General features: G+C 54.5%; 1 protein-coding gene across 1 annotated transcript; it reads right to left on the bottom strand.

Moving 5' to 3' along the window:
- Positions 1-776: 776 nt before the first annotated feature.
- Cdh15 (cadherin 15) lies at positions 777-18,918 on the bottom strand. Its single transcript, XM_021170891.2, has 14 exons — positions 18,877-18,918; positions 10,774-10,929; positions 9,926-10,081; positions 7,883-8,027; positions 6,999-7,159; positions 6,536-6,664; positions 5,960-6,145; positions 4,565-4,818; positions 3,759-3,901; positions 3,406-3,645; positions 2,925-3,164; positions 2,690-2,826; positions 2,392-2,556; positions 777-1,339 (listed from the first exon to the last, which is right to left on the bottom strand). The coding sequence occupies exons 1-14, from the start codon at positions 18,916-18,918 to the stop codon at positions 1,139-1,141; spliced, it is 2,355 nt and encodes a 784-aa protein (XP_021026550.1). The 3' UTR covers positions 777-1,138.
- Positions 18,919-19,554: the final 636 nt, after the last annotated feature.

The following is a 19,554-nucleotide window of genomic DNA, read 5'->3' as shown; positions in this document are numbered from 1 at the left end:
TCAGAAATCCACCTGCCTCTGCCTCCCGAGTGCTGGGATTAAAGGCGTGCGCCACCATGCCCGGCGCGCCCCAGTTTTTCATTTGTTTTCCTTGAGCCCAATCATGGGCTCTGTTGACTTCTGTCCTCGGGGTTGCCCAGTGACATTCAGCCTGTAGTGTGTCATCTAGCCCACCAGCCTTTCCCAAGGGGACACCTCTCACACAATAGAAAACACATGGTCCTTGCTTCCCTAGCTGTCATCCTGCATGGAATCCTACTACTGCCACACAGTCACGGCTGGAGTCACCCACTCTGAAGGATACCCTCTTCTTCCATTACCCCCCTGTCTGGCCCCATTCCCAGAATCACAGTTCTCACCTGGGGGCCCCTATAAACCAGGACAAAGGACTCCGCCAAGCACTTGAGATGCTTGGAGCTGGGGTAACTCACACGAGGGCAGACACATCATCCCCAAGGACACTGCAAATCAGAGGAAGCAGGGAAAGTGAGGGGTGCCTGGTCTCCTCCCCGGCCAGACCCACTCAGATGAGGACAAAGGTAGACCTTAGGCCTCTGTCTAAACCTGGGGCTTAAGGGGGCCTCATTCATGCCTCTCCTCCCATGCATGTAACACGTGTGCACATTCTGACCTCACCGAGTCCTGTGCCTGCCGCTCACTCCCACCAACTGTGCTGAGCAGAGGGCCCTGAGGTCCCTCCCAAGGCTAGGCCTGGGACAGGGGCCACTACACCCTCTGTGGTGAGAGTGGCACTGGGCACCTGTGATCCACCAAATAGTATGTTTTTAATTGAAATCCACTCTTTAGACGCCTGCTTTTCATACAGAGGCAAGAGTCATAACTGGGAATCAAAGATGGGATGAGCCCTAGCAGGGCGACTAAGGGTGACTTCTGCACTCGGCCAGGATAGTGCTCCCTCTAGCTGCCTAGTCCATGCTCCAGATTCTCCCACCACCCCTGACTCAATCCTCTCCTGGACCTCACAGAGATGACCTCCTTGAGTTGATCTGCCGTGGAGCCAAGGATGGGCCATGCTGTTGACCCTCATAGGATTTCCGGGTGCACATCCCAAGAGAGAACCCCTTGGTTGGGCCAAGTGGGTGTATCCACACAGCACATCTGCCCCTGGCTCTGGCTCTCACTGATGCCCGTACATGTCCGCCAGCCGAGCAAAGCGGGGGCCCCAGTCCCGGAGGTAGTCATAGTCTTGGTCCTCATCTGCCAGGCTGGACAGAATGGAGCTCAGTGTCCCTGCCACAGAGCCATCTCCCTCGTAGTCATAGATGAGAGCTGTGTCGTAGGGAGGCACGCTGGGGTCGCTGTCCGCAGCCTCCAAGCCCTGTGGAAAAGACCCCACAGACCTCAGGACCACTCAGGCAGGCAAGCAGCCACAGGCAGGGACAGCCCTGTCTCTTTTAAGATGGGCATGCAGTTGCTGGGCAGTGGTGGCGCACGCCTTTAATCCCAGCACTTGGGAGTCAGAGGCAAGGGCAGATTTCTGAGTTTGAGGCCAGCCTGGTCTACAGAGTGAGTTCCAGGACACCCAGGGCTACACAGAGAAACCCTGTCTCAAAAAACCAACCAAACAAAAAAGGTAGGCATGCAGAACATGCCCCTGTGCAGAACGGGCTGGGGGAGAAGGTTCTGCTCCCTCCGGTCCTTCCCCTCAGGGTGAGGAGAAGCTGTCTCCTGTCATAGCAGCTCTTTCTCCCGCCCACCCCCAGTCTCTCAGGCACCTTTCCATAACCATCTGGCCCCCTCCAGAGGCAGGATCTCCACTGGCACCCCGTTATCTTGTGACCAGTCCCTGCACTAGAATTAACATCCCCAAGGAGGCCCCCCCATTTGCTAGGAGCCCAGCTTCTCTGAGCTGTGTGGGCAGGCAGTCAATAGGGGGTTCCCCACATGGCCAGACTCAGACTTAGCCATCCCCGCTCCCCCCCCCCATTCTGATCATCTTTTGTGTAGACAGTAGTCACTCATGCGATGTTCAAACTGATGCTTTCTCCAGATGACGCCAAGGCAAGTCCTGCTCCTACCTCATCATAGTAAACAGAAGGAGGTCAGGAACCATGCAAGGGGACGACTTCCAGAGGGACAGGAAACAGAACTATTAAGGCCAGTGCTGGCTGGCCTTCTCTGGCCACATAGCCGCTAATGTTCGGCTCCTACCCACAGGGTTTGAAAAGTGGGTGGTCAACCTGTTCACTCGCCCGCTGAGGTTTTCCTAAGGCTCAGCCAGGGTCCTGCTGGTGAGCTCACCCCTGACACCCTGTAGCATGGGGACTGGAAGCCGGGTCTGGACATGGGTGTGTTTGTGCACATGTGCATGTATGCACACAAGCAGGCATTGCCCCATTCTGCGATCACCCCTCCCCTCCGGGCACCTACATCACTGATGAAGTTGGCAATGTCAGATGGGCTGGTGGGAAGCACTCGATGTGGCTGTGGCGCATAGCTGAAGGGGGCATCCCTGCGCAGGGGTGGCCTGCCCAAAGAGCGGCTGGTGGCCCTCGGCTCCACTGGGTGGCGCAGCTGGTTTATGTCGTAAGCATCCTGTGTGCATAGTAAACAGCTAAGGTCAGAGAAGGGACCTCCTGGTTGCCAGAGGATCTTCTAGGAGGCTGCTGGGCATTCTGGGACCCCTTCCCAGGGTTCCGTGTGTCTAAGCCACCACTCCTCTCCTTACCTGGTCCTCCTCCCCGCCTCCTTGCTCATTGTAGTTAAGGATGTTGTCCCGAAGGTCCTCTTGTAGCCCATGCAACAGACTCTTGCCCCGAGACTGCCCCCGGAACCGTGTGCGGAGCGCGGCAAGCAGGATGAGAACTGGAGGCACGAGAGACTGGCTGAAGTGTGGGCGCTTAAAGGACACAGGGTGGGGAAGGGACCCAGAACAGAGGGTGGGGCCGAGGACCTTCACTCACCTAGTAAGACCACGGTGCTGGCCAGCACAATGACCAGTGCCCCCAAGCTGACGCCTACACCTCCTCCTCGAAGTGCGGCAGCCCCGGGCAGGCAAGTGCCATCCGACCCACAGCGACACACGGTGACGTTCAGCGTTTGCTCTCGCTGCTGGGGTGGCTCCCCAGAGTCCTGGAGTAGCAGGCTCAGGCGATGCAGGCCCTCGGAGACCTGATGTCGGAGCCGCAAGCGTGCATGGCTCACTGCAGAAGGCGCAGCGTGGTCAGCTGAAGCTCCAGGATAACCCCGCTTCCGCCCAGAGAGTACCTGAGTCACTGGGTATCAGTTTCCCCATCTACCCATTGGATACCGTAGAAACGAATCCCAGCCCGGGGAAGGGGGTGGGGGGAGGACGTAGTCATGGTGATACATTGTATCGGCCTGTCTCTTGGGTCTCAGGGTTGCGGAGCTGAGAGAGTGGGGGAGGGCGTAGGGGGAGCGCACCGTTAATCTGGCTGAGGCTCCAGTTCCGGCCCAGATCTGGTACTCTGGGGTTCAGCTGGAAGTGGAAAGGGGCCCCGTGTGGGGGCAGGTCCTCATCCGTGGCACCCAAGAGGAGGCCAGGGCCCTGGTCTGGTTCACTGCACAGGCTGCCAGATGGAGGAAGAGCCAGTGCAGGGGCATGGTCGTTGACTTCTAGGATCTCAATGGACAGGGTGCCTGTGGCTGTGCTAGGAGGAATGGCTGGAAGAAGGGAGAGCTAATAAGCTTGAGCCCCACCCACAAGCTACCCTGTCAGTTGTCCACTTAGGGAAGCAGCGGGCTATGGGACAAAGACAACACCCGTTTCCCCTCACCATTGTCCAGGGCTAGGATGATGGCTCTGTACCAGCCGTCCTTCAAAAAGGGTGAAGCAGGGCTCAGCACTCGCTGGGTCTGGATCCTGCCTGTGGCCCCGTCCACTTGCAGCCAGTCTTCTGGGTCGTAGTCTTTGGAGTAGCTATTGGTGGGGAGAGGAGGAGAGGGATAAGGCTCACCCAAGATGCCTAGACATGGGGTCCCATACCATATATGCAAATACTACTATCACATACTCACCCATATGTGAACTGGGGTTGGCCAGCATTCAGCCTTTGAGGACCCCCAGCCCCAACTAACGTTTTTTTTTTTAAATTATTTTCATTTTATATTTTAATATTTTAAAAACTTATTTATTTACATGTGTGAGCACCATCACATACAAGAGAGCAAAGGGCATGGAGGAATTGAGTCTCTCCTCTGACCAGGTGGGTTCCAGGAAATGACCTTAGGTGGGCAAGCTTGGTGGTAAGCGCCTTAACCACTGAGCCATCTTGCCACCTACCACCACCCCAAGCTGGTTATTATTAACCCAACTGCACATGAGATGTGCTGCTGCCCAGATCAATAATCAGAGGCTACCTAAGAACTGTCTTGGACTATGTGCCCGTGTGGGAGCCCAGTCCTGTCCTGTGGGGTATGGTCACCCCACATACACACATAGGTATCTGAGGGGCTCAGTAGTACCCTGAGGGACGTACACTAATGGCCTTTCTCTTGCACCCTCAGAATCTAGAGGCACCCTCAGCAGTAATGGAACCACTGATCCCACCTCCTAAACCCTCAAGATCCCAGGGCAGCCCACCTGATTCTCTGCAGCTGTTCTGTGTCAGGGTCTCTGGCAGAGAAGGTGGCCACAGAGGTGCCTGGCGGGGCTCCTTCAGCTATGCTCGTCCTCAGTGGGTTCTCTGGAAACACTGGAGCTTCGTTGGTGTCCTGAACCCACACACTGACCCTGGTCTGGCCCCGCCGGGCCCGAGGGGCAGCTGCCTGCAGTGGGGCCTCGTTTTGTACAGACACTCTGAGCTCATACTGCTCACGGCTCTCATAGTCCAGGGGCTGCAGAATGACAGAGGCAGCTGAAATGCCAAGTGTTAAGAGCCTTTGCCCAGGTCTGTCCAGAGAGCCCAGCTTTTCTTCCCCCACCTTTAAACCTTGACATGATAAGAACTATGCAAGGCTCAAATATTACCAGGTGAGTTCCTGTTGCTCTGATGGGCTTGTTGAGTGTGGTGTGGTAGTTGCCTGTGTAACTCAACAGCTACAGGCTTTGTACGCAGCTGGGTGGTGGATGTGCCAGTTGATGCTCTACAGAGGGCCATCTGGCTCATGGTGATCGTTCACTGAGAGCAGCATGCAAAAAATTCTCCCTCGAGAGTCCCAGCCTACTTCAACTTGTCTGATCGGTTTCGTGCAATAAATCTTCAAATGTGCCAACATCCAAATGCATCTAAGTCTACATATGTTGTTGTGGTGTGTGTGTGTGTATGTGTATTTGTGTATATGTGTGTATAGTGTGTGTATGTATATGAGTGTGTGTATATGTATATGAGTGTGGGTATGTGTATATGAGTGTGTATATGTGTAAGTGTGTGTGTATATATTTATGGGTGTATGAATATGTATGTATGAGTGTGTGTGTATGTGTGTGAGTGTGTGCATGTGTGTGAGTGTGTGTGTGTATGTGTATATGTGTATGAGTGTGTGTGTATGAGTGTGCATATATATGTGTATGAGTGTGTGTGTGTATGTGTATGAGTGTGTGTGTGTGCGTGTGCATGTGTGTGCGTGTGCACGTATGAGTGTGTGTGTGTGGCAGCTGTTCCTCTGGTAAGAGTGGAGATCATGCTGGTGCAGTGTGTGTGGGTGTGGGTGTGTGGGTGCATGTGTGTGTGTGTGGTAGCTGTTCCTCTGGTAAGAGTGGAGATCATGCTGGTGCAGTTTTACATGAATTTTGGACCACCCTAATAAGAAGGGAGAAGGCCGTAGCAATGGCATTCTGAGGGTGCTTCCTACTGCCCAGTTTGGCCAGATACCTGTAGTCAGCACCCAGTCCATCCCGTGCCCTTACCCCAGGAGGTCGCCTAGCACAGCCCTACCTGGAAGGAACCCAGGGCAGCTCAAGCTGCAGCTGCCACAGGGAGAATCTGTGACGGATTCTAGCTGAGGTGGTAACACACTTGACAGGGACAGGGCTCACCTTGATCACAGACAGCACACCTTCATTGGTCTTAGGGTCTGTGTAGATCTTGAACTGCCCGTCAGGATCACCTTCCAGGATGGTGAACCTGGCCACCCAGTTGGGGGAACCGGGCAGGTCCTTGTCTTCCACCTCGAGCCGTCCCACGTCCACTCCACTGACAGCCTCTGCAGCCTCCATAAAGAACTGAGAGATCCCAGCCCGTGACTCACCGGTTGGCACCTTAGCATGCCTGCCCCTGGGACTCAGGATACCTTCTCTGCTTCTGGCTTAACACCATTGCTCACTACAGCATATTTCACTGGTTTCCAGAGCCACGGATCCCACCTGCTGGAGCTGCTCCTGGATATTGGACCAACTATTCTCCTCACACAGCAGGGGCCCGGGAGACTTCCTCCGGGCTGAGGACCCTGGAGCTGCTCTGCTCTAAGGGACCTCACGCGTCCCTGTGCCACGCTCCCTGCCCAGGCACTACCCTCCTCTATGCCATGAAACCACCCACCCTCACAGAGTCCCCTCTCAGAACCCACAAAAGGAAGGTAGCTTTAGGCTGATGGGGGCGGGCAGAAGTGGTACCTCATCCTTGGTGAACTCGGGGGCATTGTCGTTGATGTCATCTATGGAGATGATGGCTGAGGCTGTGGCAGTGAGGCCGTCTCCCGACATGTCTGCCACTTGCAAGGTCAGGTTATACACAGCCACCACCTGGGGACAATATGACATGTCTGAGAAGATGTGGTGCCTAGTGACAACCATTTTAGGATGACAGCAAAGCCAATTCCTGGCTGATGGTGCTACCTTGGTGGCAAGGATAAGAATACCCAGGTGCAGCTGCACAGGAGAGCTTCGGAGGCATCTCCCAGGCAGACGCAACTGGCTGGGGGCCGGGGTGGTGATGCTGTTATAGCACCAGCAAGGAAAGACCAGGGTGAGAGTAAGAACCACAGTGTGTGGGGCTGGAGAGATGGCTCAGTGTGAGGAGACCCGATGTGGAGAACTGGCCCCCAGGCCCTCAGTGGTCCGCGAGGCTAGGCCTCACCTCACGGTCCAGCCCCACTTGCACTGTGCGGATCTCTCCCGTGTGCTCGTCGATGCTGAAGAACTCAGGGCTGCCCTGTTCCAGGATGGAGAACCTGAGGGCTGCATTGTCTGTCTCTGGGTCGTCAGCATCCGTGGCCTCAGCCCTGGTGACGAAGGTGCCTGGGGATGACAGAGAGAAATGTGGTCAACCACCGTGGGACTGCGGTGCTGAGCCACCAGCTGGTGTAGGATCTCTGCAGAGAGAGACAGAAACACCTAAGGACCATGACTATGGTGGAACTGAGATCAACGCAGGGGCTAGGCCTAGAAGAGGTACCAGAGTTTCAAGTAGTCAAGGCTAGCCTCAGATTGGTTAGGTAACTAAATCAGCCTCCACTTCCCAGGTGTCAGGCTCACGGGTATGCACCACCACAACAGGCTGGGTAGACTGAGACCAGACTGCACCTGAAGCAGCAGCCAGAGGAGGCACTGCCCCAAGCTGTGGAGTCGTCTTTGTGGCATAAAAACTATGCTAGAGTAAGCTCATGGGCCCATGGACTCACTAACTAGGACGAAAGGGTTCCCTGAAATGCTAAGTTCATATTACGCAAAGTTCACCACCATGAAACAAAAAGGCGCAACTGGAACACAGCCACCCGGAAGCCTTTCAGTGTGGACCAAATTAACACTGACATGAGAAGTGTAAGAGATGGCTTTCTTACACCCGACCTTTCGAATGACCTTTGGATTGTCAATTCTGCCGCACTACGGAGGATCCTGGCATGCCAAGCCTGCGCACTGGTAGGGGAGGGGAAGGCTGTATCTCTAGTCCTTTGTAGGGAATTCTGGGATTTGGACCTTCTGAAGGCCCACCCCTTGGATGGGGCTGCGCTCCCACCTCACCTGGGATGGCACCCTCCAGGATGCGGCCTCTGAACACATCCTGTAGGAAGGCTGGCCGGTTGTCATTTTGATCCACCACAACGATCTCCAGGTCCGTGGGGTCCTCAAGGGTAGAGCCACCCAAGTCCAAGGCAAAGGCTCTTAGCTGGACAAACAGAAGGTAAGCAATGGTTCTGTGGCTCCTAAAGCCACGAAGAAGGAAGAGCAAGGGCTGAACGGAGGCGAGGAGCACACGGGATGGAAGGTGTGCTGTGGGCATGCACCCTTTTTCTGAATAGAGCCTGCTTTCTCCCAGCACATAGGCTCCAACTTTCCTCTCTTGCCTTGGCTGCCAGGATGCTCACATGCATCCTTGTGTGGATGAAATTATGCTCTTACTAAGTTTTATCTCCTTTTCTCTATGGTTTTGGCTCCTATCAAATTCATTTATTTTACTTTTTTATTTTTTATTTATTTATTTTTCTTGAGACAGGGTTTCTCTGTGTAGCCCTGGCTGTCCTGGAACTCAGTCTGTAGACCAGGCTGGCCACAAACTCAGAGATCCACCTGCCTCTGCCTCCCAAGAGCTGGGATTAAAGGCGTGCGCCACCACTGCCCAGCTTATTTTTTAATTTAAAACAATATTTTTAGACAGGGTCTCTCTGTGAGCTGTGGTGTCCTGGAAATCACTATGTAGACCAGGCTAGCCTTGAACTCACATTGATCGGCCTGTACCATGCCTGGCTTAATTCGTTTTACTTTTTGGAACAGGGTTTCACGTGAGATTACAATGTTCTAAACCTGCTCCTTTTCAGAGAATGGCACAGCCAAGCACTTGGGAGGCAGAGACAGGAACACAGCAAACTCAAGCCCAGTCAGAGACACACAGCAAGACATTGCAAGTCACATTAAAAAAAGAAAAAATCGGGGCTGGAGAGATGGCTCAGTGGTTAAGAGCACTGACTGCTCTTCCGAAGGTCCTGAGTTCAAATCCCGACAACCACATGGTGCCTCACAACCATCTGTAATGAGATCTGACACCCTTGTCTGGTGCATTTGAAGACAGTACAGTGTACTTAGATATAATAATAAATAAATCTTTTTTAAAAATCATCCAAGCCGGGCGTGGTGGCACACACCTTTAATCCCAGCACACGGGAGGCAGAGGCAGGCAGATTTCTGAGTTTGAGGCCAGCCTGGTCTACAGAGTGAGTTCCAGGACAGCCAGGGCTACATAGGTCTCTAAAAACCAAAAAAAGAAAAAAGAAAAAAGAAAAAAAAATCATCCAATGGGTTCCTCTGGAAGAATACTCTAACAGCCTCTTAAATTTGGAAGAATCTCTCAAGGATATAAAAGAAATCTTGACCTTTGGGAAAGGGAAATAGAAAGCTATCAAGTCTCAGGCCGGCTAGGATGCAGTCCACGGGGTCCTGGCTATATAAGGCTTCTACAGGCTTTGTTTGGCTTTATCCTTGTGGTATGTAGTAGAGGCTGGCTTCAAACTCATGACCCTCCTGAGCCTCCTAAGTATCATAGGTCTGTAATACTATTCAAAGCTCTATTTATTCATTAGCAGGCTATGTTGGGGATGGAAACCAGGGCCTTTAAACACTAGGTAAGCACACTGCATCTCAGCCTGGCAGATAAAGGAGGTTCCGGGCTTGTCTCTTGGCCTTGTGCACACTTTGTGACTCTCACATCTCCTCCTGAATCCCAACATTGTAATGGTAGCGGAGGCCCCTTGTTGGCTAGTCACTCCGCAGAGTTCATTCCCTGCAGAGGACAGTAACACTATTTGGGAATTCTTCATGACACACCTATCCATCCAACAGAACCTGGATCCAAGGATTGGCTGTCAGGTCAGCTCATCAGTTGCAGTGATGCTCTGCATGCCAAAAGACCACCTACTCACGGCCTCACGGTGTGTGGTGTGGTAACAGGAGCCCAAACACTTAATCCTCTGATGTGGGTCTTAGGACCAGATCTTGCTTCAGAAGCATCTGGCCTGGAGCCCTTCACGTGGGGAACAGAAGCTGAGCAGTTTGGCTTCCCACAGGCCCTACCCTGAAGCGGTCCGTCTTCTCGCGGTCCAGCGTGGCGTTGAGGTACACCCTCCCGGTGAACTTGTCGATGGAGAAGACATTTCGGGGCTCCTCATCCACTCCGGGACCCTGGATGCTGTAGATGACACTGCCTAGCTGCTGTTTGTCGGACTTGATCTGTGGGGGAGGAAGGAGGCTCCATGAGGGCCAGAGAGCACCCCAATACCTTCGTGTTTCACCCCAACAGAGGTCCAAAGCTCTGAAGCCTAACAAGTTGCTCCCCTAAACTGTAGCCCAGCTGCAGGGCATCCTGAGACCTGGCAGACAGCTGTATTCTGAGGATGAAGAGGGCTGAGCGGTCACAGGTCTGTCTGTACTGCTGATGAAGTGTGTGCCTTTGGGGGGGGGGGACATGTAGCCTGGGGGCATGTTCACCCCAGTAGCTAGGTGCTTGTGGCTCAGGGCTATGGGGACCCCACTTTTATCCCACAAAGTGAGAAAGTTCTTCCCAGGCTATACAACTAGCTCCTGTCAGCAGGTGGGGCTTCCCTATATCCAAGAGGATCTTTAAGAAATGTTGAAACTGGACTGAAGAGATGGCTCAGCAGTTAAGAGCACTGACTGCTCTTTCAGAAGTCTTGAGTTCAATTCCCAGTGACCACATGGTGGCTCACAACCATCTGTAATAAGGTCTGATGCCCTCTTCTGGTGTGTCTGAAGACAGCTACAGTGTACTCATATATTTAAAATAAATAAATCTTAAAATAAATAAATCTTAAAAAAAATCTTGATCATGGTGGGTTTAAAAAAATTTTAAAAACTTAAGAAATGAGGGAACCTATGGGGACAACCCATCCCCCTTCTCTTACCTGCACAAGTGGGTAGGGGAGGCGTTTGTGGTTCTCAGACACACTGATGGGTGGGATGACCCAGGCTCTCCGCACACGGCCTGGGGCTGATGCCCGGCGCCAGGGATACAGGGTGCTGGGTTTGGGCTCAGGGACTGCCCAGGACAGGCCAAGGCTCTAAAACACAAATAGAATGCCATCACACAGGGCACAGGAACACCAGGATGACATCATTCTTAGGACTATGCTCGGGCTCTATATCACCTGGGGAGTCACTCTGCAGGGTACAGGCTGTGTGGGCCTTGGCAGACACATCCTGGGGAGCTTAGCTCTCAAAGTTCCCATATGGATAGTCCATGACTGTCTCTTCTCCTTGTCTAGACGCCAGAATACAGGCTGTGTCCACAGGGTCATCAGATCCCTACAGCAGACATTGTTTATTGGGTGGTTGGAGGAAGTGTGAGGGTCTGCACTTTTCCTGCAGTCCCTGAGAGGTCAGATGCCAACGAGGAAAGAGGGTAACTCTTGCTTCCTGGGAGTGAGGGCCCAAGAGGAAAGACAGCAGCTGGTAGGGCCAGGGACTCAGTCGGAGATGGGGCCACTGAGTTAGAGTGGGAGGTAACAAGTGTGTGTCCCTCTTCACCCTCACAGCTTGAATGTCACAAGTTAATGGTAACAGTGCCTACTTTTATTAGAATAGACTAGGGAAGGGAGGGGCCCTGCCCCTAAGCATCTAGGTCTACCTGACACACACACCCTAGCCTCCTGGGGGTAGCCATGCACACAGCAGACACCTGGTCAGAAACCTCCCTCTGCACCAGGCCTGGGGCTTGATTTTAAACACTTCCAGAAACCAGGTTAGGGAGCCCAAGAGTTGGTGGCTTCTCTGCTACAGTCGGCTGTGTGAACAGAGAGGGGCCACGCTCCAGATATCCCATGCGACTTCTCAATATTGCATTGCAGAAGGAATGCCCAAGCATCCAGAGCCCTGGGCAATTCAGGGCACCAAGGGGCTTCACCGAAGCTGATTGGCACAGTGGGACTTAGTGTCTGTGGTCTCCTTTGCTGGCCAGCCTGGTCTGTGACAAGGACTAGAGCATGGGACGGGACCAGGGAGGACGTGCCCTACAGAAGCCATGGACTTGGCTGGGCCAGAGCCAGAGATGCTCCAGGGCACAGGGTGTGACAGGGCTCAACTGAGAGGCTGGCTGGGGAAAAGGGATGGTCTATTCAATACACCACGTGATTTTCATAACTGAATCTCAGTTCTGGAAACCCAGAAGTCTTGGAATATATCCCATTCTTCCTCATCATACCCAGGAGGTTGGCAGTGACCTCTAACATGCTGAACCAGAGTTGGCTCAGAGGACAAAGATGCTCACTTCCAAGTTGGATAGCCTGAGTTTGATCTCTGGAAGCCATATGGTAGATAGATAATTGACTCCTGTAACTTGTACTCTGACCTCAACATGATATTTCCTGCCACGGTAAATAAATGTAATTTAAAAGAAAGACTCAGTGTCCCGGAGAAAAGGGACCCCAGGAAAAGTACAGACCCTCACACTGCCTCCAACCACCCAATAAACAATGTCTGCTGTAGGGATCTGATGTGTGTCTGCAGACAGGAGATGAAGCCAAGTCTCTAAGCTCAGAGGGAGCTCTACTGACTCCCATTCTCCCCAAACCCACTGCCATTACCTGTGTACACTCACAGATAACCCCACCCCTCAGAGGGTTGACTAAGGCCTGGGGAAGAGATTCACCAAACGAGTACATGGCAGAATGCATAGCAGCTCCCCAGAGGCATCGCCAACCTTGAGGTTCTGTCCCGGTTCTCACGCGGTTTTCATCCCATTTCTGATTGGATTTAACTGAGTGACCTGTCCTCCAATTGCTCCTTATTCCTCCCCTTGATTTGGAAGGATGATGAGAACCGGTGTTCTGAGGATGCTGGGGGTACCCTTGTATCCCCTTGGCTTCACTGGTATTCCCGAATGACTCCTCATCACAAAGCACACCCTGGCAGTGGCTGCCATATGTGGGGATGTTGGTCACATTCTGACCACATCCTCCATAGCACGTGTTGGCTAGGAACAAAACCTAGGGCATCCTCATGTGTCTAGGATGCTGGGAGGCTTTCAGGCCAAGGCTGGGCAGGGTACCACCTGGCATCATGTGTGCAAGTGCTGGCTGTAGAAGGCTCTAGCACATGGGGACTACTAGGCTTGGAGATGCTCTCAGCATTTGTAGCCATCCCTGACTGCATTCCCCCAGGCCCACAGGAGGGTCCAGGGCAAGCAGAGGGGCTGACCCTTCAGAATCCTTGCTAGCCTGGACTTCTTGAGCCAAGGGCAGCGCTTGGGAGATTTCAGCCTCTGTCTCAGGGCTGTTCACATGCCCTTTGTTTACATTTATTTATCTTGGGGGTGGAGAGACATCTGCAGCACATGTGTGGAGGTCAGAGGGCGGCTTACAGGAGTCAGTTCGCTCCTTCTGCTATGCAGGTTCTGGGAAAGCACTTGGGTCTTTAATAGCAAACTCCCCTACCTACTGAGCCCTACCCGCTGATCTGTCTTGTTGGCTGGTATGTGCCTCCTTCAAGGTTCCGTCCTGCGGAGAGGTGCTTTCTAGATGTAATTCTCTGAATCTGTCCCGTCCATAGTTGCAGTCTCAGAGGACAGGGAGCAGGGCCATGCTTACCCTTCTGTCTCATTCCAGCTAATGTAACTACTCAGCAGCTTCCTTGGCTGTACCAGTGTGCCAGTGTGCCAGTGTGCCAGTATGCCAGTCTAGCCTTAGCAAGGTTGAGACCCAAGTGTCACAGTCGGTAGGGGTTGCTGTACAGAAGTGGCAGATCCCCAGGTGGGTAGGGCTCAGACTCCCCACAGCCCTCAATCCAGACCTCTCTCTGCTTTGAGGTTTGTTTATGTCTTCTATAGCCCAGGCTGGCCTCAGACTTACTATGTAGCTAAAGATGAGCCTGGACTGCTGCCTGGACTCCCCATGTGGACCCTCTACAGTCAAGTCACCTCTCCTTTCCTTCCAAGGGCAGATCCTTGGGCTGCCCATGTGGAAGGGCGAGCACTGGGTGGTTCTCAGGGCAGAGCAGGGCTAGGAGTGTGGAGGCGGAGCCATCACATACAGACATGCCAGCCAGCACAGCATTGAGTGTGCCGGCCCCAGCCTCAGCATGTATCTATCCTAGGTAGCCAGAATGCCATCCTAGCCTCAATATCACCATGGCTACCGGAGAGAAGCCCGCCCCCGACTACGCCCCTCAGAATGACGGGCCGGATGGGATCAGGAGCTCCAAGGAGATCCCCTCATAGCGTTCATGCTTAGTGCTCACTGTGTGTCCACTCCTAGGGAAACTCCACTTGGCTCCACCCCAAGCGAGAGAACTGAGAGGCCCTGGCAGGGACCAGAAAGCAGGCCACATGGAGGTTGGAGCGATGGCTCAATGTTTAAAAGCAATTACCGCTCTTATAGAGGACCAGGGTTTGATTCCCAGAATCCACATGGTGGCTAACAGTCATCTATATGTAACTCCAGGCCCCAGGGGATCTCTGACACATCCTTCTGGCTTCCTCCAGTACAGCATGTATGTGGTACATATGCTTACACACGCACCAGGCAAATCACGTAAAAATAAATCCGGTTTTACAATTATAAGAAGGTTATGCAAATGGCACTTACACCCAAGGAGACTGGTGGGACTGGGCCAGATGGGCACCACAGAGCCCAGCGGCTCCCACGGCTCTATGTGCTTGTTCCATGCTGAGTGGACAACTTGCCTGCTGGCTATCCAGGCCCCTGGATCTGATCTGTGGAGCCTCTATGGAGGCTGGGGGTCACAGGAGGGAAATACAATGGCTGATTGGGTTGGGAGATGCTCTAAGGGCAGCAAGGAGCAATAGCCAGCCAGCCAGCCAGGCTTAGATTTCAGCCTCTCCACGTCCCTTCCTGCAGCACACATGGATGGCCAAGACTCAGGAAGGTACCAGTCCTGTGCGCACCTGCATCTAGCCTGCTTTGAGATCAAAGGTTTTGGCTCCACTTCTGCTCTCTTGTCCTGTTTCCCAGCCCGACTAAGGCACCACACTGGGAGCCCCTTGTTTGATGGGTGGGAGCCCATCCCACCAGTGGGGACCCCAGCCACCTACTCCTCAGCCCCTCAAGGCAGTGGAGGCCAGCTGCAGTAAAGTCCTGTCACCCACTTAGTCCTGGAATCCAGAGAGCAGAGGACCCTGTTCAAGACAGGAGGGTGAGCATGGAGGGGCCAGAGTCCTGCCCGGGTATCTCTGTCCTCACAGATGGCACCTTGGCCTTAGAACCTGCCAAGGCCAGCATGCAGAGCCACTTTTAGGTCAGGGCAGTGTCCCTACCAGGCACACACCTGCCTGCCTGGCATGGGGAACCTGGGCCACAGCCTCCATGGACACAGGGGCTTTTGGCCTGAGCTCAGTGGCAGACCCTGAGATGTGTCTGAGGGGCTACTTTGGGGGAAGTTTGGCTCTGTCTTCCTCCCCTCAGGATAGTGTGTGGGTTGGGATCTGAGGCTCTTCATGACACCAAAGCCTGAGAGAAGGCGCCTTTCTCATAGCTCCGAGACAGGTCTAGAGAGGCTGAGCCATTTGCCCAAAGCCACACAGGCAGAGTTGGCACGAGAAGGCATGCCAGGCTGATGTCATCTGTAGTGTCTGCCCTGCCTTGGGAAGGCCTGTTGAGAATGGGATTCCCAGGCTCTTTGAAGCCCCCGTGGCCTGGGAAGAACTTCCTCCCTTCCCCCAGTCCTGTGGCCTCCATCAGCTGCCCCAGCCAGTGCCCACGGCCTTGGCACTCACCGGGTGTGGTCAAGGCAGGGCCTGGGAACCTTGGGTCCCTGGGCTGTCCACAGCCCAAGTTCACGAGGTCACAGAACCACAATGTCTTGGCAGGGCCTCGTGCCTAGATCAGAGGCTGCAGGGGAATGAGTGGGCGCCCAATGGGCAGGCCACAGCCAGCTTCCGGCTCATGGGAGGCATTTGTGTAGCCCATCCCATGTTCTCGCACCCTACCCACTTTCCAGAAGACGTGGCAGGCAGGGGGCAAGGCTAGGGGCCTCCTTGGGAAGCTAGGACATCTGGTGTTTAGGATAAAGCACATGGCCACAGCTGGCTCACAGGCTTCCCACATTCAGAACAGAGGACAAGACAGAGGCACCTGGAAGGTGACTTTGTGGCAGGTATTCCTACACGATCCACTCCTCTGACCCCCATCCCAAACCAGACAGGAAATAGTTACAGACTCTCTTCCCTCAGTAGATACCCAATGTGCCCCACCTCATCCCTGGTCTGCTCTTGGCCAAGGACCAACCCAGACACAAGTTGGAAAGTCCTAGAGACATCTGGGGACATTGGCTAATTCCCTCTGGGGTCTTTCCTGATCCCCTCCCAACCCCAAGGAGTTGTGGGGTGACTAGAATCCTGCTATGCATGCAGTATGTGCTTGGGCCAGGCAAGAGGCTTACCAACACTACCAATGGAATAGCATCAGCCATTGCCAGGGGCCAAGGAGAGAGCTATCTAGCACTGGTGCACGCCCCTGCATTGATCCTGGGCAGAGGTTCTGGTGACAGGGAGATGGGACTGACTGGGAAGACACAAGTGTCCTAGCCACGAGAGCAAGGTGTGTGTTCCATCTTAACAGAGCTAATGGCCTTTGGGGTGGAGGGCAGGAAGCCCCCTGCATTGACTTCCCACAGCTTCTCAGGCCTGCACAGCTCCCACAGGCTGGAATCCATGGCCACCTCATTCCTGGACAGCCAGCATGCCAGGAATGAGCCCAGCTGTTGGCCTGGCCTAGGGTGGCCCCACATTCCCACTGTGGGACCACCCTGTCCAGCTGCTGCAGTCATCAGAGGAGAATGGGGAGGGGGCAGACAGGCAGCTGTCCCTGCCGATCAGATTGGTCCTGCCTGCCTGCCTGCCAGCACAGGCTGGGCACAGTGCTCAGGACTGTGAGCAGCCTGCCTCCAGCCTGAGTCACTACAGGCTGCAGGCTGGATCTGCTAGAGATGAGGCTCTCTCTCAGTGTCAGTGACTAGTCCCCCAAAGTACTGCTGAGACCCATCTTTCCTGCAGACTCCACACGGCTTCATTGGTTCCTAGACAGAGGTGAGGTGGGCAGGCATCTCTCTGGGCTATCCGTGATGCCCTCAACCCAGCTCAGGAGTAGCAATTAGAGAGACTGAACCCCAAGGGCAGGGGCTGAGGGGGTCATCTTTATGAGTGCTAGTACTAATGTGTAGTACTAGATACTAGATACTGGGATTAGACCCCCAGATCTCAAGCGTGCTTAGCAAGTGTTCTACTGGCTATAGCCCTGGCTGCTTTTAGTTTTCTTTTGAGGCGAGGTATTAGTAAATTGCCCAGGTTGGCTGTTAACTTGTAAACTTCCTGCTTCAGTTTCCTGAGCAGCTAAAGTTTGAGGCCTGGCGGGGACCAGTTCTGAACGCAATACACCCCCTGGTGCTGCGGTGGAATTCGGGAAGCTCAGATTCCAGAGGGAGCCTGGGTAGGGAGGCCATGGAGCGAGTTGTGAATCCGAATCCGTGCACAGCCCACTTCCAACCCCAAACCGAGGAGCCCAAGACAGAGCAGCTGGGCCAGGGTAGCCAGGGAAAAGCCCAGTAAGGAAGCAAGAATGGCCAGACGGCAGCAGCCCCAGGACCTGGTGTGTGGACAAAAGCTGACAGAAGCACGAAAGCGGGGGGGGGGGGGGTGATGCCTGGGGCGGGGGGTGGTGGTGAGAGGGGTATTGTGCAGTTGCCCTAGTATAACAGAGAGGGGAGTCTTGGGGATGGAAGGGGAGAAAAATGCTACCCAACACTACCCACCCTCCAGCCTTGGGGGTGCTGTTACTGTAGCCAGTAGGGAGCAAATCCCAGCCCAGGGTATGGAGGGGCCTCTGATGGGTCAGGGCGTTATGCACAAGACTAGGGTTCTGTGTTGGGTCTTAACTAGCCTAGCAGATGTGCCCAGGTAAGGGAATGTGGGCCCCCAAAGCTGGGGTGTTGCTGGTTGGAAGTGTAGGGCTGATGACCCAGGGCCAGCTGCAAGGGGGGCTCTCTGGCCAGGCTCCTGTCAGCTGCTGAGAACTGAAACTTGAGTAGAGTTGCAAGGCTTTGTGGGAATTTGAGGGGACCAAGAAAGTCCTGAAGTGTGTTCCCGGAAGGGACGGACCCCCCACCACACACCCATGCAATGCTGGCTGACCTCTCTCCACACACAGCAATTCTTTGTGCTCGCCACCTGTTGCCTCTGGGGCGCAGAGGCTGGCCACAGCCTCATTGCACATCTCTGTGGAAAGGGACCCTGGCAGGGACCACAGAATCCATATCCCCGTTCTGGCCAGTCCAGGACCATTCAGCAGCCAGTCTGAGGACTGCCAACAGCAGGAAAAACGGGGGACCTGGGCTTTACCCATCCTTCTTTGTGCCATGTTAAGAAGACGGGGTACCAGAGACTGACTGATCTGGGGACCACAGATCACTCCATCTCCAGGCGGATCCAGGCACAGCCGCTGGCCCGGTCAGGTCAAAGGCAGTGTAAACTGAGAGTGTGTTGGGCTACTCTGGCCTGGAGTTATTTTCTCTGGATTCTTAGGTCCTGTAGGGAAGCATTGCAGCTCCTCTAGGACCATTGGGTAGAGACTCAGGCACCACCAAGACCAACCAGGGGCATAAGTGTTACAGACGCTGTGGCTTTCTGCCCCTTCTGTCTGCCTCGTGCTCTGGAATAGAAAGGACCTCTCAAGACTGGCCACCCTTAGGCTCTGGGAGGCTCCAGGGAGCACTTGTGATATGCTTCCAGACTGAAGGGACAGCCCAATGGCTGTTCCCGTGTCTCAGAGATGCTTCCCAGTCCTGAACCATTTTGCTCACTGATGTACAGGTCAGTCACCCTCCCTCTGGAAGCCCCTAAACACAGGACACCCCTTCCTACAATGCTTCAGAGAGTGCGGCCCACCCTGGACACTGCAGGCCGCAGCTCTCAGGTTCCCCCAGAGACACTCCAGGCCAGTGGTCCCAGGAATGCTATCCCAAAGCTGGAGGAAGGGATGCCACAGGGCTTACAAGCTTACCTGGGCAAGCAGCCCGAGGGCGAGGAGCAGAGCAGAACCCATTGGGGCAGCGGCGGAAGAGCCGAGGACAAGTGGCCGACTGGGCGGCCGTGGGACGGGCGGTGGCGCTTCTTCTACCCCCACGCTGAGAGCATTGGGCTGAGTGACAGCGCAAGTGCTTGGGGAGCGGGCCAAGGGACTGCACGTGTGTGGTGGGGCGGGGCCAGGGCGGGGTCTGGGCAGGGCTAGGGCTGAGTGACAGCATGAGGGGCAGAGTCATGGGCGGGACTAGAGATGTGTGACAGCACATGTAGGTGGGCCTGGACAGCCACAAGAGTGTGGTGTGAAGGATGCAAGGCAGAGCCAGAGCAAAGTGATAGGGGGGCGGGGGATCTGAGTGACAGCATATGTGGTCAGTGCCTGAGGGAGGCTCTGTAAAGTTTTGAGGTCAGCGCATGTGTAGTAGGGGGCTCCTGGACTGAGTGACAGCATGTAGGGGGACCGGGAGTGGACATTGGGGAAGAACTCAGCATGCCATAGGCTGGGACTGAGGCCTCTGGCAGCTGTCCAGAGAGACCCAGGCTTGTAGAAGAATGGAGGGAGCCAGGCACAGTAGCCCATACCTTTTTTTTTGCGGGGGGGGGGGGGGGGGGGGGGGGCGAGACAGGGTTTCTCTGTATAGCCCTGGCTGTCCTGGAA

The sequence above is a fragment of the Mus caroli genome, chromosome 8, assembly GCF_900094665.2.
Source record: "Mus caroli chromosome 8, CAROLI_EIJ_v1.1, whole genome shotgun sequence".
In the NCBI taxonomy this organism is placed as follows: domain Eukaryota; kingdom Metazoa; phylum Chordata; class Mammalia; order Rodentia; family Muridae; genus Mus; species Mus caroli.
Note: the sequence above shows the minus strand (reverse complement) of the source record. Positions and strands in the feature narration are given on the sequence as shown.

Bases quoted from the DNA above. Each gene is read 5' to 3' on its own strand.
- Cdh15 (XM_021170891.2), bottom strand. From the start codon at position 18,918: ATGGGTTCTGCTCTGCTCCTCGCCCTCGGGCTGCTTGCCCAG. The intron at 7,160-7,882 runs GTGAGGTGGGAG...TGTCATCCCCAG, and splicing joins CCTGGAGGGTGCCATCCCAG to GCACCTTCGTCACCAGGGCT. The intron at 6,146-6,535 runs GTACCACTTCTG...GGGATCTCTCAG, and splicing joins CCGAGTTCACCAAGGATGAG to TTCTTTATGGAGGCTGCAGA.